General features: G+C 31.3%; 1 protein-coding gene across 4 annotated transcripts in view; it reads right to left on the bottom strand.

Moving 5' to 3' along the window:
- The window catches only part of LOC129957597 (cell adhesion molecule Dscam2-like), a 929106-nt gene that overhangs the window by 190652 nt on the left and 722629 nt on the right, over positions 1 to 15825 (bottom strand). For all 4 annotated transcript variants that reach the window (XM_056070014.1, XM_056070015.1, XM_056070016.1 and 1 more), the window contains exon 8: positions 13724 to 14131. In XM_056070014.1, the coding sequence (XP_055925989.1) occupies positions 13724 to 14131 (408 nt within the window). The remainder of the gene's footprint in view (positions 1 to 13723; positions 14132 to 15825) is intronic.

Below are 15825 nucleotides of genomic sequence, written 5' to 3'. Positions count from 1 at the left end.
TCGTGAAGCGTAATGCAAAAGTGATTCCTTAAATTAGCTCATGATTTGCATCTATGAGCTAAATATTTCATTTGCACTTGTGATGCTATGATTTGCAGTGGAGAGTTGTTAATAAATGAACACATATTAGAGAACAATAGATATCATTATATGGCCTGCAGGTTGATGGCCGTAGAATTTGTCTTGTAGGATAATTTGACTGTAAATATTTATAATATCTTGCTTTAAAACAATGTACCTTATTTGTATTTATGACCTATTTATATAATATGTATACTATTATAGTTTTGTAACAAATTGAAGGAGAGCCCTCTAGTGGCTATATAGAAAAATAGGTAGTCAACCGCGGAATACCTGAAATGTAGTTTCGTTAGGATTTGTCTACATTGTTTTATGTGTTAATTGTGTCGTACCTCATTTCTCGTGACTGTAGCTCAGCAGATTTTATTTGAACCGGACGGCGCCTGTATTTCTTAAATTCCATCGCTCCCACCAAATTTGTGACTGTATAATTAAAGAAAGACAGCCGCCGAAAAGCTCAAATAAAATTATACTTATAAACTATAGTCACAAATAATTACACATAAAATACAATTTGCACATAAAACAATTTAGACAAATCCTAGCGATGCAATTTTTCCTATGGATTGCTTTTGACTACCTGTTTCTTTCTATACCTGCTATAGGGCTCTCCTTCTATTTGTTATATTTTGTAGTAAAAGGTCATTAGCAACTATACACATATTAGAGAACAATAAATAGTATATTGCTCGCAGGTGGATGGATTTATAAAGTACCGTATTGATTACGTAGGTAATGTAATATACTGTAAATATTTATTATCCCTTACTAAGTAAGTATTGAGTAAGGGGCTGTTATAAGTATTCATTGGATTTTTTATTTCTCTCAAGATGACTGATTCAGATTTTCTTGGTAAACAAGGAATTCCAGTCATTTTCAACCTCCCTACTCTCCAGATATGGCACCCTGCGACTTCTGATTGTTTCTGAAATTGAAGATGTGATTGAAAGAATCCCGGTTTTGAGAAGAAAAGAGATAATGCAGAAAGCAACAACGGATATAAACCCTAATCCAAAAGAAGCCTTCCAGGAGTGTTTACGGCAGTGGAAGGATCGGTGGTTTAAATGTGCGAAAACACAAGGGGCCTACTTTGAAGGGGATTAGGGTCCCAATATCGTCATATATTTTTCCTGGCCAAAGGTCAAATACATTTTAGATAGCCATCATAATTCAATATCTGTTATGAAATATCAGACCTTAGAATATTGCTCGTTAATAAATGCTCTTATAATTTGCCATTCTTACTACGTAATAAGTGTTCTATAATTATATATTTATGATTTGTTTCTTAAAATTATCATGACTTGCATATATAATTTGCACTTATGATAATATGATTTGCAATAACGGGATATAAATAATGCAACATGTATCAGAAAACAACTGATCTCAATATATTGCTGATAGGAGAATGGATTTTTAATTTGGCATACTAATTGCAAAATAGATATACTGTAACTGTTAACATATAGAATTCATGACTTGAATATAAAAATAAATAAAACTATTTCTCAAATTCACATTTTGATTAGTGCACTTTAAATAAACCCCCCCCTCCCAATCATATTAATTATTTTCCTTTCAATTTTTATTTTAGAATACACTTATTTTATATATCATGAAATTTTGGAACGTTTCCTTACATTTATTACCAGATTGCGCCATTAGCTTAAAAGCATTGAATTGAAATACTGAATTACATTTTATTGACGATAAAAAACGTTAAATATTAAAATCATATATTTTTTTTATCAATTATACAAAGTTTCAGAACTTAAGGAAAGGAAAAATGAAAACTCGATTGCAAAATTTCAATTTTACAAATAAGAAATAAATACAAGTGTTTAAAGAATTCAAAAATTTAATTACTGCATCACTAAATTTAATATAATTTTCTTTATATACATTGATTCTGCTTTCTAATGTCTTTTTTTTTTCTTTACTTTTCATTTCCACCATTTCTGTCTCTACTTATAAAAAAAAACGACAAAGAATTGTAACTAACGAAGAAATAAAATAAAATAAAAATAAAGAAACAATGTAAATGCATTTATAGTAACATTTACAATTTATTATGAAAATGAATTTAAAAGTAATAATTTTTTTCTTCATGAAAAATAAATTTTTGCCTATAGACAGAATAGCAAATAAATAGTAATAAAATCTCACAATAAATAGTAAGTAAATCTTACAATAAATTCTTGGATTAAAAATTTGTACTCATTGTTCAAAATGCCTTTATACGTAAAATAAAATGTATTTTGTAATTTTTGAATATGAAAGCTGCTAATAAAATTATTAAATTTATTGAATTAAAAATATCTTGTTAGAAAAATACAAGCAACAATTATTATTATAAAACAAATTCAGCAATATTAGAAAATATATGAATACAAACAATAATGGAATAATAATAATTTAAAATAGATATTATTTAAAAAATATTTGTGTAATATGAAACATCTTCATTTTTCATGGAATTATGATAAATTATTTTCGAATATATTCACTAGATTCATGTTACATTGTTTTCTAAAATAAATATTTTTTCTAGTACTACAGTATTAAACTTAATTAAAATTATTTCAGAGAAGGGAATAAATAAGGAATGTTTAGTAATATTTTTTCCATGTTTTGAAATATTTGTTTCGTTTCAAATTACGAGCTAAATTCCTTATTAAAGAAACGCAAACGATTTTTTTTCTGTAACTTCTCTTTTTTTAAATTCTATGTTTAAAAAAAGATTATTTATTTTACATATTCAAATTTATATTTATATTTAATATAATTAGATGACTAATTCACTGCTTTAGACATCCTTTAGAAGAGTTATACGCTGAAATTTTTAAATCCAATATATTAGCAAGGTAGTTTTAAATGAGATTCATTAAATTTCCATGGAAAAAACATTACACGCAACAGGGCATATTTAATTCCTTACTTATAACGATCATCATTTATTTAAAATAACTGAAAGCAGAAACTATGTTAAAAATATGATTTACACACACACACACAAAAAAAAAAATATTCGCGTAAGATATTTAGTTCTTGAATTATAATTTGTACTTTCTACCTATCTGCCTTTTTTTTTCTTCGATGTTAATGGCTTCAAGCTTTAGCGAGCGATATCGAAAGCTTTTCTTTTATTTAACATGATAAAATATCTAAAAAAGTATTTTATTTGCTACCTTGTATAGCAACAATGTTTCATTCTTAATGTTTCTGCTTTCTATTAGACTATTAATTTCTACGTAAGAAATATGGCACGAATTCAGTTTGCATTTTTTCACAAACATAACCAGACTCGAGTTAAAAAAAAAAAAAAAGGAAAGAAAGAAAGGCATAAAGGAAGGGGAGAAAAAATTGCCAGGAAAATTAAATATTTCGTTCTCCCGTTGCGAAAATTCCAGAATCTAATTTTTCTCTTTCCACATTAATCAAGGAAGGGAAAAAAGGAAAACGAAAATTTTCCCGCTTTCGTTTCTTCCTCGCTATGTAAAACCTGAGAATTCCAAAAAATTGTTTTAGCTGAAGATCGTATATTTTATTTCGCCTGATCTGACTTATAAAAAGATGTATATATATATATGCACATACGTACATACATACAAGTCGAAATCTGGGAATTTTTTTAAAGCTATATTTAAAGAATGAAGGATCTTTAAATTCGTTCTATTGATTTCCCTGGTGTAATCCTTAATTTCCAAAGTGCTATCTTAGTATGTTTTTCATTTTCCAGACGAATGTGTTTTAAAAGGAACTTTAAATTTAATGGCCAGAAACATTTTTCACTATTTTTGAAGGAGGTTTGGCTGTTTCTTTTGAAACCGAGATTAATCAGTTTTTTTTTATAATACGTATAAAATCCACCGTGTTTTAACTAAATACTTAAATCTTTTTTGATTTTCCCTTTTCCCATTTATTATTCGGATATAGCTTTATAGATGTTTTGGTTTATTGCTTCGCTATAAAATAGCATGAAATTAAATGCAGAAAAATTGCAAAAATTTATAATAAAATGAACTCAGTTTTGCATGTCATTTTTTTTTCGATCGAGGATGAAAAATCTATTTTGTTAAACAGGTTATTTATTTTTCTTAAGACAATGAGAAAGTAACTTTGATGGTTTTTAAATTGTAAAAAAATACATCATTACTTTCTCGTATTAATCTAGTTTCGTGTTTTGTATTAAAATTTTCCGATGCTTTTTCTGTAACAAACAATTGTTTTACTTTTTTTTATAGAATAGATTGATGGAAGGCGAAATACTTATTTGTTTAAGGGAGCTAATTTATTTTTATGGTACATACAAAGTCATGTCTATTAATGGAAATAATTTTCTTAAGAGAAATCGTAAAAATTCGAGAACTTTTTTTTTCTGAACGGTTAAAGTATAAGAATATTTTTTGGGTTTTTATCTTCATTTATTGTAGAGATCTTTTTAAAAGCTTCCTTTATTGGCATAATTTAGCAAAGTTTAGTTAGGTTAAAAATCACTTTTAGAGCTATTATTTAGGTTAAAATTCTGATTCAGACTTACAGGAAGTTTCTTTTTTTGAGGGGGAAGGGTAGTAATTTCGATGGATTTTATAATTTTGAAAATTTATCATAGATTCTTTTATTAATCTAATTTCATATTTGACAGATGTTTGCATTTTATATGGAAATTTCCTGATATTTTTTTTTTTTTTTTTTACAAAAAAGCAATTGTTTCGCTATTTTAACGGAATGGTTTGATACAATTTGAAAAACATATACTTGGTTTAAATAAATAGTTTCTTTTCACATGTCTGATAGTAAATTTTAAAGTCAAAATGTAAAAAAATATTATAGTTCAACATTAAAAAAATATAATTACTTTAACATTTAACAACATTTAAAAATATAATTAATTGACTTCAGAAGCAAGTTTTATTTGAATAGTTAAAATATAAAATACTTTTTGATGTTTTGTTCCGATATTAATTATTCGATGTTTTTCTTCATTATAACATCTTGTAGAAAGTTTTTCTTTACTGCTTGAAATTAGCATAGTTTTGCTAGACTACTATGCAGTTATGAAGTTACATAAATACTATTTTAACCACTTGCACTCGGATTATCATTCAATAATTTTGATATTTCATTTATTTATTTAATTTTGATTGTTAAAAATACCTGCAAAATAGTAAGAAGATGCAAATTAATTAAACTGGAGAATTCTACTTAAAACAATTAAATCTATTTATTTTTCGGAGCAATAAACAAATTTTTGTATTAGGTGAATAATTATGCATCGAATTATTTTTCGGAGGGGAAAAGGTTAAATAGTATTTCATGATGGTTTTTAGCATGCTAAAAATATGCTTTATTAATTTTATTTTTCCCTAAACACATAAATTTCAGCTTTATATAAAAAATTCTTCATACTCTTTCTGAAACAAACAATTTGTTTCGCCTTTTGATCTAACTCAATGTTTTGAAAGAATGAGGAAATCATTTATGTACTTTAAAGTTTTATTTCTTTTTTTCATTATAACATGCAAAATCAAAAATGTTAATAATTAATGTAATTCCTAGATTTCATCAAATGTAGAGCTGTTTTTCAAAGTCTCTTTTATTAGTAAGAACAATAGGAAGATCATTATTTTGTAAAAATAAATTTAATAGCTTTTAAAATATAAAAAGAGTAAATTAGTTTTCTTGTATATTTCGGTAACAGATATTTACAATATTAAAATTTTTGGATACTTATTTGTGACAAAATAATTTTTTTGCAGTTTTAATACAGGGTGATTCATAAAGAAGTATACGGTTTCAATGCACCATAAATCAAGAACAATGTAAAGTCACCTGTGACAGAATTGTATGGGGTTGTTTTAAGTTTTGTTAGGGACAGTGGCAAATACGAAAATAAACTTTTGGGATTATGTCTTACGGTCTTTCTGTCAAGGCTGGGCCATAAGAGAACAGAAGCAAGGCTGCCCCCAAGGATTGTGCAGTGGTCCAGCTCTGTGGAACTTGGTGGCGAACGATCTGCTTAGTGAAATCTGGCCTGCCCATACAACTATCCAAGCATTCGCCGATGATTTTGTTCTGGTCATTAAAGCCAAAACAAAAGAAAATCTAAGACAAAATACCCAAGAATCAATAGCACAATTTATATCCTGGGCTGACATAAACAATCTAGAAGTGTCCACGGGGAAATCCAACTTTATTCTGTTTAGTAAATAGGTAGCAGGACCCAGAATCTATTGGCAGGGAGAAAGAATAAAGCAGACGCATGCCATTAAATACCTAGGTGTCCATATTGATGATAAATTGAATTGGGATACCCACCTCAAGCATTTAGCATTGAAAGCGCAACAACAACAATTCAATTTTCTCAAAATAGCTGGCAAATCTTGGGGGATAACACTTTGACACAGAAAAAATTTGTACAGGACAGTCATTGAAAGGATGCTTGCACACGGAGCTGGAGTTTGGTGCCTTCATCCAACGGTTAGATTAGCAAGAAAGCTCTCATCCATCCAAAGAAGCTTTCTGTTAGCAATTACGGGAGCATACAAGACCACGCCTACTGCAGCACTTCAGGTTATCTTTGGCTTGTCACCACTACATCTGCAGCTTCAAATGATGGCAAGAATGACTGAACTGTACAGACTCCGTGGAATCGTACATGGTATACCACATATCAGCCCACACGAGTATGAATACAGAGCTACGGGCTGGACGTCACATCCTTCCAAACATCTCCAAGCACATCAAATTTCGTTGGAAGACGGTGGGTCTCAGAATGTAGTACTCGGGATCTATACAGATGGATCAAAATCCTCAGCAAGAGTTGGGGCTGCATTTTGTGTCATGCAGGATGCAGTGACTATACACCAATGGTCAACCAGCCAATTGAAAGAAAACACGGTCTTCCAAGCTGAATTACTAGCACTCAATAGAGCAGTCAAATACGCAACCTCTCTTCCTACATCAGATCCAGTTACTATTTACGTCGACAATAAAGCAAGTATACAAGCCTCAAGTTCTCCAAAATCCAATAGCCAATTAGCAAGAGATACATTTACCCTTCTTTTTGCAAAACCTCACATTAAAATCTCATGGATCAAGGCACATGTAGGCTATGAAGGGAATGAAGCGGCGGACAAACAAGCCAAAACAGCGGCTAATGCTAATCAAGATCGGAATATAATGAAGCTCCCAAGATGTCACCTGAAGAACATCCTCCAAACCGATATGATGACAATATGGCAAAAGGAATGGGAAGAAGGCGAAATAGGTCTCTCCACATTCAATATAATACCGAAAGTTTCTCTATACGCTGCCAACTGGAACAGAGCGGATGTTCTTTTCTTCACTGGACACGGTCCATTCCCGATATACCTACAGAGATTCCATCTGGCCAACTCTCCTTACTGTAGCTGTGGGAAGATAGGATCCCCAATTCACTATGCCACCGAATGCCTACTGACTCTCTCATGGCACATGAGAAAGCCAGAAACAAGTCTCGAAGAAGAATGGTACAGGAAAGTTGCATCGAATACCCTTTCACGTGGCAAGATCCACTCCATCGTAAACCATATTCACAAATACCAAGACCTATTCAAGACTACACAATAGCTGAGACCAAAATGCCACATGTCAAAATCAGCCGAAATTATAACTTCAAAAGTCCCTCAAAAGTGCAGTTCTCACGAAGGAAATCAAAACCACAGGATTCAGAAGGACTCCACAGATTTCTGACTCTTTAATGATTACTTATATACTAATATATGTCATACAGATATTCTCAATCTAATTTATCAATTTTTCAGTTAGTAATCTCCTTTCCCTGTAAGTTCAACTCAAAGTCACCATTTGTTTAAGTATTCTTTTCCCCTCTATCCAATTATTACATCACCAAAAAATTGAATATAGTCATGTAGGATTTGACACCAATGTGATTCTCTCTGGAGAACCCTAGATGGTCTGTCGTCTCTTTCTTTTTATCTTCTTCTTTCTTTTTTCTTTTTCCCCCCTTCCATCTTGTGCTCCTCCAACTGGTTAGATAACTTAGTGTTATAGGCACCGGGGGCACAGGATGGCGTTATGTTATGTCTACACTTGTGTACAACTCTTATGTGCAAGGCTCTGAAAATAAATGATGAAAAACTCAAGGCATTTGAGTTTTGTATTGCGAGACATTTTGAGCCAAATCATTTTACCCACAAGTGATTTTATGTGGGAATATGGAGTGAGATAATACCTACATTAAAGAAGGTGCGGAAAAGTGTTGGGAGGCCACTCCTGCTAATTGATGGTTATTTATCATTTTACCCACAAGTGATTTTATGTGGGAATGTGGAGTGAGATAATACCTACATTAAAGAAGGTGCGGAAAAGTGTTGGGAGGCCACTCCTGCTAATTGATGGTTATTTATCATTTTACCCACAAGTGATTTTATGTGGGAATGTGGAGTGAGATAATACCTACATTAAAGAAGGTGCGGAAAATTGTTGGAAGGCCACTCCTGCTGATTTATTGTATACATTAAAGTTTCAAAAATTCATTTTAATATGACTAATAGAATCTGGAAAATATATGAAACTTAGATTTTACAACTTTTTCATCACTGTATTTGATGTAACTAACTCAAAAAAAAGTTCCTTAAAACATAGCTATTTAAACAACTTAACAAACAAATTAAATAACTTAAAATATAGTAAAAAAACTTAACAACTCAAACAACTTAAAATATATTTCTTTAACCCTTTAAAGGGCTAATTTCTTCTAGTCATGATATATTAAAATATTTTTAGGATTGTGATTGGCTTAAAAAAAGTGACTCATTTAGCTTATTAGATAAATTACTTTTGATTCATTAATTAATTTGTTTAATTAATAATTAAGTGACAAATCAAGACACACCATTTTGTATCAGATAAGGAAATGAAGCATCAAAGTTTCCGTCTGATTGAAAAATTTGTCAGAACTTACGCAAAACTACATAATTCCATACAAATATTGATGAATTTGGTGGGAAGCATACTTCCCATGGCCCTATAAAGGGTTAAGTAATTTAATGCATTTTCCAAATGTGAAGTTTTTAATCTATTTCTGATTCTTTATAAATTTGTTATTGAGTCACAGTTACAATAGATAGATTGTTTGTCATTAATGCTCTATGCTTTTATAGATTGCATAATTTAAAGTTAGCAAAAATTAAAATTTGTCAAAAATTTCAATAAGAATAATATGTATAAAATTAAAGCCTATGCCATGTTTAAAAATAAACCCATGTATACTACAACAAGGAAAAATGTTTGCCTTTGTTTTAACCCTTTCCAGGGGCGTGGGAAGTATGCTTCCCACCAAATTTATCAATCTTTGTATGATAAATTTTGGCATAAAGGTTGGCATAAGTTCTGACAATTTGTTTTAGTAAAACAGAAACTAAGATACTTCAGTTCTTTATCTTACACAAAATGATGTGTCTTGATTCGTTACTTAATTATTAATTAACCAGATTAATTAATTAATCAAATTAAATTTATCTAATAAGCTAAATGAATTCCTTTTCGTATTCGAATTTCAAGCCTAAAAATATTTTAACATAATATGACTAGAAAAAAATGGCCCTTTAAAGGGTAAAATAAGTAAAACTAAATACTTCAGCTAAATACTTGGAAATATATTGACACTTGAAGTACTTCAAGATAATATCAATATTTAATATTATTGGAGAACCATTTTGTTCTGTCGATGGCATCTATCATTAATATTGATTTTAAGTAGGTTCATCCAACTTCGCAGGGATTCTCGTGCTTGGAATAACTAAACAACAACGATGGAAAGGGGGAAAAAAGACGAGAACAAAGCAGCTAGATCTACCAAAAGGAATAAAAAACTCCCAAAAGTAAAATAAAAAAGTTTTTGATTCTGCCCTCTCAGAAATAATAATAATAAAAAAAAAGCAAAGTCGCATAGCAAAAACACCAATAGGGAAAAAAAAATTTCGAAAAGGATATAAATTGATAAATAAAATATTCCCGAAGCGAATTTTTTCCTAGTACAGCGGCATCTAGAAATACAAAAAGAGCACAACAAACAAAAATACACACATTCCAGAAAGCAACTACAAATCCGAAAATAACGGTTTTTGAGAGCGTCCAAGAGGATAAAATTCGGATAGAAGAATGAACTCTATCCTGGAAAAAAAGGGGTAAAATATTAAACGAAGAGAATAAGAAAATAAAAAAAAAATAATAAAAGATATGGGCGAATATGTATTTTTCTGGGGAAATCATTTGCTTAAAAGGCTCCAGACGAGTTTCAGAAACAAAATGTCTTCCGGAATAATAGAAAAACTTTTCCATGACGAACAAAAATAGAAAGGAATAACTTCCACAGAAAAGGAAGCGATGTCTCATAGAAATACACGAGACTTTTTTTCCTTTATTTTTTTAGTGAATTTTTTCCCCATTCACTTTCTTTGTTATGACAGTGCGAATGCACGAGTTTTGTTGTTTTGTATCCCGTGCAAAATGGAAGGACATTGTAGCAGCGAGCGTAGCTGTTTTAGCGATTGACTGTGCTTCAGTTGGGGGGTGGGGGAGGGAGACAATATGTTTCGATGGGACTCGAGTTGAAAGAGCGTTCCAAGAAATTAGGTGGAGTTCGTTTTTTGGCACGCGGGTTCGGTGGTTTTGGAATTACTTGAAGATATTAGGGAGAAACATTGAAAGAAAACTTGTTTCTGTTTCCGTGTTTAGGCAATGTTTTCAGTTTTCTAAATCGAAATGTTTCCAATTCCAATTTAGTCGAGTGATACGAAGATATATAGACTGACTGAAATTATTACCATTCTCATCAAATTCAGCATTCATGCATTTCTGATTATGGAAAGCAGGGTTATGTAATCTCAAGATTGGATTAACCAAAAACGATGCTATTGAAAGCATAAAGTTCACAGGTGCTTCTATATAAAGTGGAATGGCACATGAATTTTTAAAAAAGCGTAAATTATTGATGAATTGCAAATTTCAATATTAATAAGCGAAAACAATAGATGTCAAAGATGTCATTTTTTATATTACAAATGCACTCATCCTCTTGAGGTTTTCACATTCTAGATATTTTGGAATTCTTAAATAAAGTAAATCCTTAAATTCTATAAAAATAGTTACTTTATGACACTCTTTTACTCTCATAGAGTTTTTGTTTTCTTTTAATAAACGTAATACCACCTTCCTACATGGTATGACTCCGAGTATAGTCAAGTAGTTTTTCATATATCATAATCATCAGTTAATTATCCTTTATCAGTTAATATTTAAATACTTAGCGTATTCTAGAACTTTGGATGCCCTATCAGGGGAGCTATAAAATTGAACACATATAGACAAGATGAGTCAGTCCAGTCGAGCTTAAGCAAATAACAGATATATAATTTGGTAACGATTTCCTGTATAATTGTTTGCTGATTTGTGTGTAAGCTTCGTCCCGATTTTTGCACCTCATGATGTCGTGTCCGCTTTACAACGGAAAGGGGTTTGGAGTAGCTTCTGAGGGTGCCCTGAGCCACTGAGGGCAGAAGTTTGATTTCTAGCTCATATGAAGATGACACGCGCACACTCGCTTGTACAAGCCCTTTTTACAGGAGGTCTCTTTCATACACCTCACAGGCAGAACACAGGGGAAAAATGTCGTAATTAGGCTTGCGTGCATTTGTTGTGACTCCAATTATTGGGATGTTTAAAAAAATAATTTTATTCATATTTTAACTAAAGAACATTTGATTTTTACTACGAGCTTCACCGAGGCAGTGGGCGATAGAGCGTTCCGAAGAGGAGGAGAGAGAATAGCTTTTTTAAAGCATACCCGGATGATGAGCGGTGCGGCAATTATGACACACACAGTCTCGACGGAGCCTGTAGTTTACAGATATCTGATATGATTTATATGATTTATGATAGATATATATGATTTATGATAAGTATTCTCTACAAGAACAACCATGTCCGAGCCAGGGAAGCCAAGATCAAGGGGAAGAAATGCTTAGGCCAGGACACCGATTTTTGCTCCTATATTTCGTATTTAGCGATGGATAAGGCACCGTTATCCGCTACTGGGTATGCTGGATATTTCACCACATATCTACCAACAGTAGTTACTATCAATTATTCTTTTGATATTTATTTAAATGACATCTATTATTGTGATATTGAAAGTTAACATTTTATCAACAACAAACAGAGAAATATCGGAGGTTATTATCGGTTCAAAGGACTGTCTCCTTCATGATAGCTACTGAATGTTAACTTTGATTTTGGTAGAGTGTCATGGACTGTGTAGAGTATCGAGAAGGTGAAAGTTCTTAGATAGATAGTTAAGCAGGTTGAGGATTGGCCAGTTTAGAGGTGGTGATTAAACGTAGTATCCTATTGGTTGCCATACACTTTGACTTATATAGGAGCTGATCACTTCTCGTTATTCTGATTGGTTGCATACATCTGCTATTTGCTTCCGCAAGCTTATACAAGTTTTTCTGGCTCTTCAATGTATAAAACTTGATTGTGGGATGATTCATCACTCACTAATGAATTTTCTTTGAATAGAATGAGCGGAAGAAAAATAAAGATGTGCTATTGTTTCCTATTCGGATTCTAAAATCCTCCATGTTTTTGCGCAAGGGTTAGGATGAGTTTAATTCGTCAAAACAGGGGTGAGAGGAAAGACGAAAGGAGGAGGTGTTTACATTTAAAAATGAAGTAAAAAAGGATTATTCATTAAAATAAAATTAATAAATTCTGTATTAAAATAAAATAATACGTTTAGAAACGAAATGAAGCTCATATATACATGTGAAAAAAAAAATGGAACGAATAAGTATCTAATAGGAGAGAAATCAAGGTCAAAAAATGACGTAGAATTCCTGAAATGTGCTCATCCTTCCAGGGATCACCTCTTAGTGCGATAGAGTTGTCGTAAAATGGTAGTCTCAAATGAATAGTAGCTTTAGAGCAATGCTTTGGTATTGAAATTCATGAGTAAATTAATAGATTAAATATTTTTGATTGTTTATTACGTTTATTTTGATAGATTTGATATTATCTATTAGTATAAATATAAAAGTGTCATATATTCTTCTACTTACAAAAAAAACTGTGTCTGAAAGAATGATTGATGATTTAGGTCATAACCAGAAGAGTGTATTGTTAACGTTTTTTTATTCATTAGGATGGTTTAAAAAGGAGAGTGATTTTGTTTCAGTATAATTTCTTTTTACATTTACTGTGTATAAAAATTAGTTAGGTTTGGATTAATTAATTAGAATTATTATAAAAACGTCAAATCAATTTCTGTAGCATTTTGGAAGCCAAATTAATGCAAATTTAACCATCTGTTAGAGTGTGGTTAAATTTGCATTAATATTTTAATACAAGTTGTGCTATGGTGAATGTTATTATGATGAAAACGATATTGTTCATGACGTCCAATCTTAAATATCAAAGGGTAGATTAAATTTCCACCGTGAGAAAAATAATCCAATATTTTAAATGTCATAAAACATTTAATTCAGCAAACATATTATATATTAACATATATTATTAATAACAATGACACTGCTATTTAGATTACCAAATTCTTGAATTCAAACAAACATACCTTTAAACCATCGCACTGCTTTGATTGGGTAACCTCCATACGGGCACCTGACCATCAAATCTACCCCAGAGATGGCAGTAACGTTCGGCATCGGTCTCACGAAAGTCGGTCCATAGACATTCAAGCGTGCGGAATGTGACGTCGATCCGACGTCATTGCTGACTTGGCATTTGTATTCGCCCCCATCTTCCACACGCACATCTGTGATGTTCAGGAAGCTCACCACATGAGCGTGCTCGGTGATATAGTCACCGATCGAAATACGGCCAGTTCTGCCAATAATTGAGCCGTCCAGATACCACGTGACACGGGGTGGTGGATTTCCTGTGGCAGTACATTTCAAGGACGCGGATCCGCCTGGGTGAGCTGTCTGTTCAGGAAACACTGATATAACAGAAGGTGGAACATCTGAAAGATAATTAATATTATCATTAATATTATCCTTACATATGATTATTATGATTATTGCATAGGCATAAGAAATGATAGGAACCACTTTTCATTCATATTTGTAGATGTTACAGTTTTACACATTATAGCAGCACGTAACAAATAGTAAAAGGAAATATTCGTATGTTATGTTGTTTCCACGCTGATTAAATTCAACTTATTGTACTGTCTTCTTTACCAGCAAAGTTATGGAATAGAGATTGCAGAATTCTTAACCCTAATTCTCCATGCTAAATATGCCCCCGATGTTTGCTATATTTGTGTTTTGATGCTCTACAAGACAGTTTGTTTAAATAGAGCATCAAAACACAAATATGTGACTAAGTACATCAAATTTGATCTGAATGCATTTTGGAAGAGGTGCATTGTGCTTTTATTTTCTTTCTTCCTAAGGCTTCAATTAATTAAAAAAAAGCAAAACGTTGGTGTTTATCATTATAATTTTTGTTCACGAAGTAATGAAGATTGCACAGCCCAAATTCTCCCTGCTAAATATTCCACCGATGTTTGCTATATTTGTGTTTTGATGCTCTACAAGACAGTTTGTTTAAATAGAGCATCAAAACACAAATATGTGAATAAGAGCATCAAATTTGATACGAATGCATTTTGGAAGAGGTGCATTGTACTTTTCTTTTCTTGCTTCAGAAGAAAATTAAATTAAAAAGAAAGAAAAATGTTGGAAATAATTAAAAAGAAAGAAAAATGTTGGTGTTTATCATTATACCTTTTGTCCAGCAAAATAATGGAATTGTTATTGTAAAATACTTAGCCCTAATTCTCCTTTTCCCATATTACACTGACAGTTCACATATTTGTGCTTTGATGTTCAACAAGACAGTTTGTTCATGAGCATCAAAACACAAAGCATCAAAATTGTATATTGAGTATTGTATATTGAAATATTGAGCGTCAAATCACAAATATGTGAATAGGGACATTAAATTTGACACGAATGCATTTTGGAAGAGGTGCATTGTACTTTTCTTTTCTTGCTTCAGAAGAAAATTAAATTAAAAAGAAAGAAAAATGTTGGAAATAATTAAAAAGAAAGAAAAATGTTGGTGTTTATCATTATACCTTTTGTCCAGCAAAATAAGGGAATTGTTATTGTAAAATACTTAGCCCTAATTCTCCTTTCCCCATATTACACTGACAGTTCACATATTTGTGCTTTGATGTTCAACAAGACAGTTTGTTCATGAGCATCAAAACACAAAGCATCAAAATTGTATATTGAGTATTGTATATTGAAATATTGAGCGTCAAATCACAAATATGTGAATAGGGACATTAAATTTGACACGAATGCATTTTGTAAGAAGTTCGTGGTGCTTTTATTTCTTTCTGAAAAGAGATATAATTAATTAAAAAGAGTGCAAAATTTTGGTACTTATCATGATAACTAATATCCAATAAAATAATGCAATGGAGAATGTAGAATATTTAGCATAAATTGTCTCTGCTGAATATTTCATCGATGGTTGATATATTTGGGTTTTGATGTTCTATAAGACAGTTTGTTCATTTTGCAGAGCATCAAACACACACATGTAAAGATACCAGATTGATCACGAATATACTTTGGAACATGAAGAGGTTTCCTTTATTCCTGCAACTATTAATTAAACAAAAAAAGTAAACAACATTTC

The sequence above is a fragment of the Argiope bruennichi genome, chromosome 11, assembly GCF_947563725.1.
Source record: "Argiope bruennichi chromosome 11, qqArgBrue1.1, whole genome shotgun sequence".
Lineage (NCBI taxonomy): Eukaryota > Metazoa > Arthropoda > Arachnida > Araneae > Araneidae > Argiope > Argiope bruennichi.
This window is presented reverse-complemented; position numbering and strand designations above follow the sequence as displayed.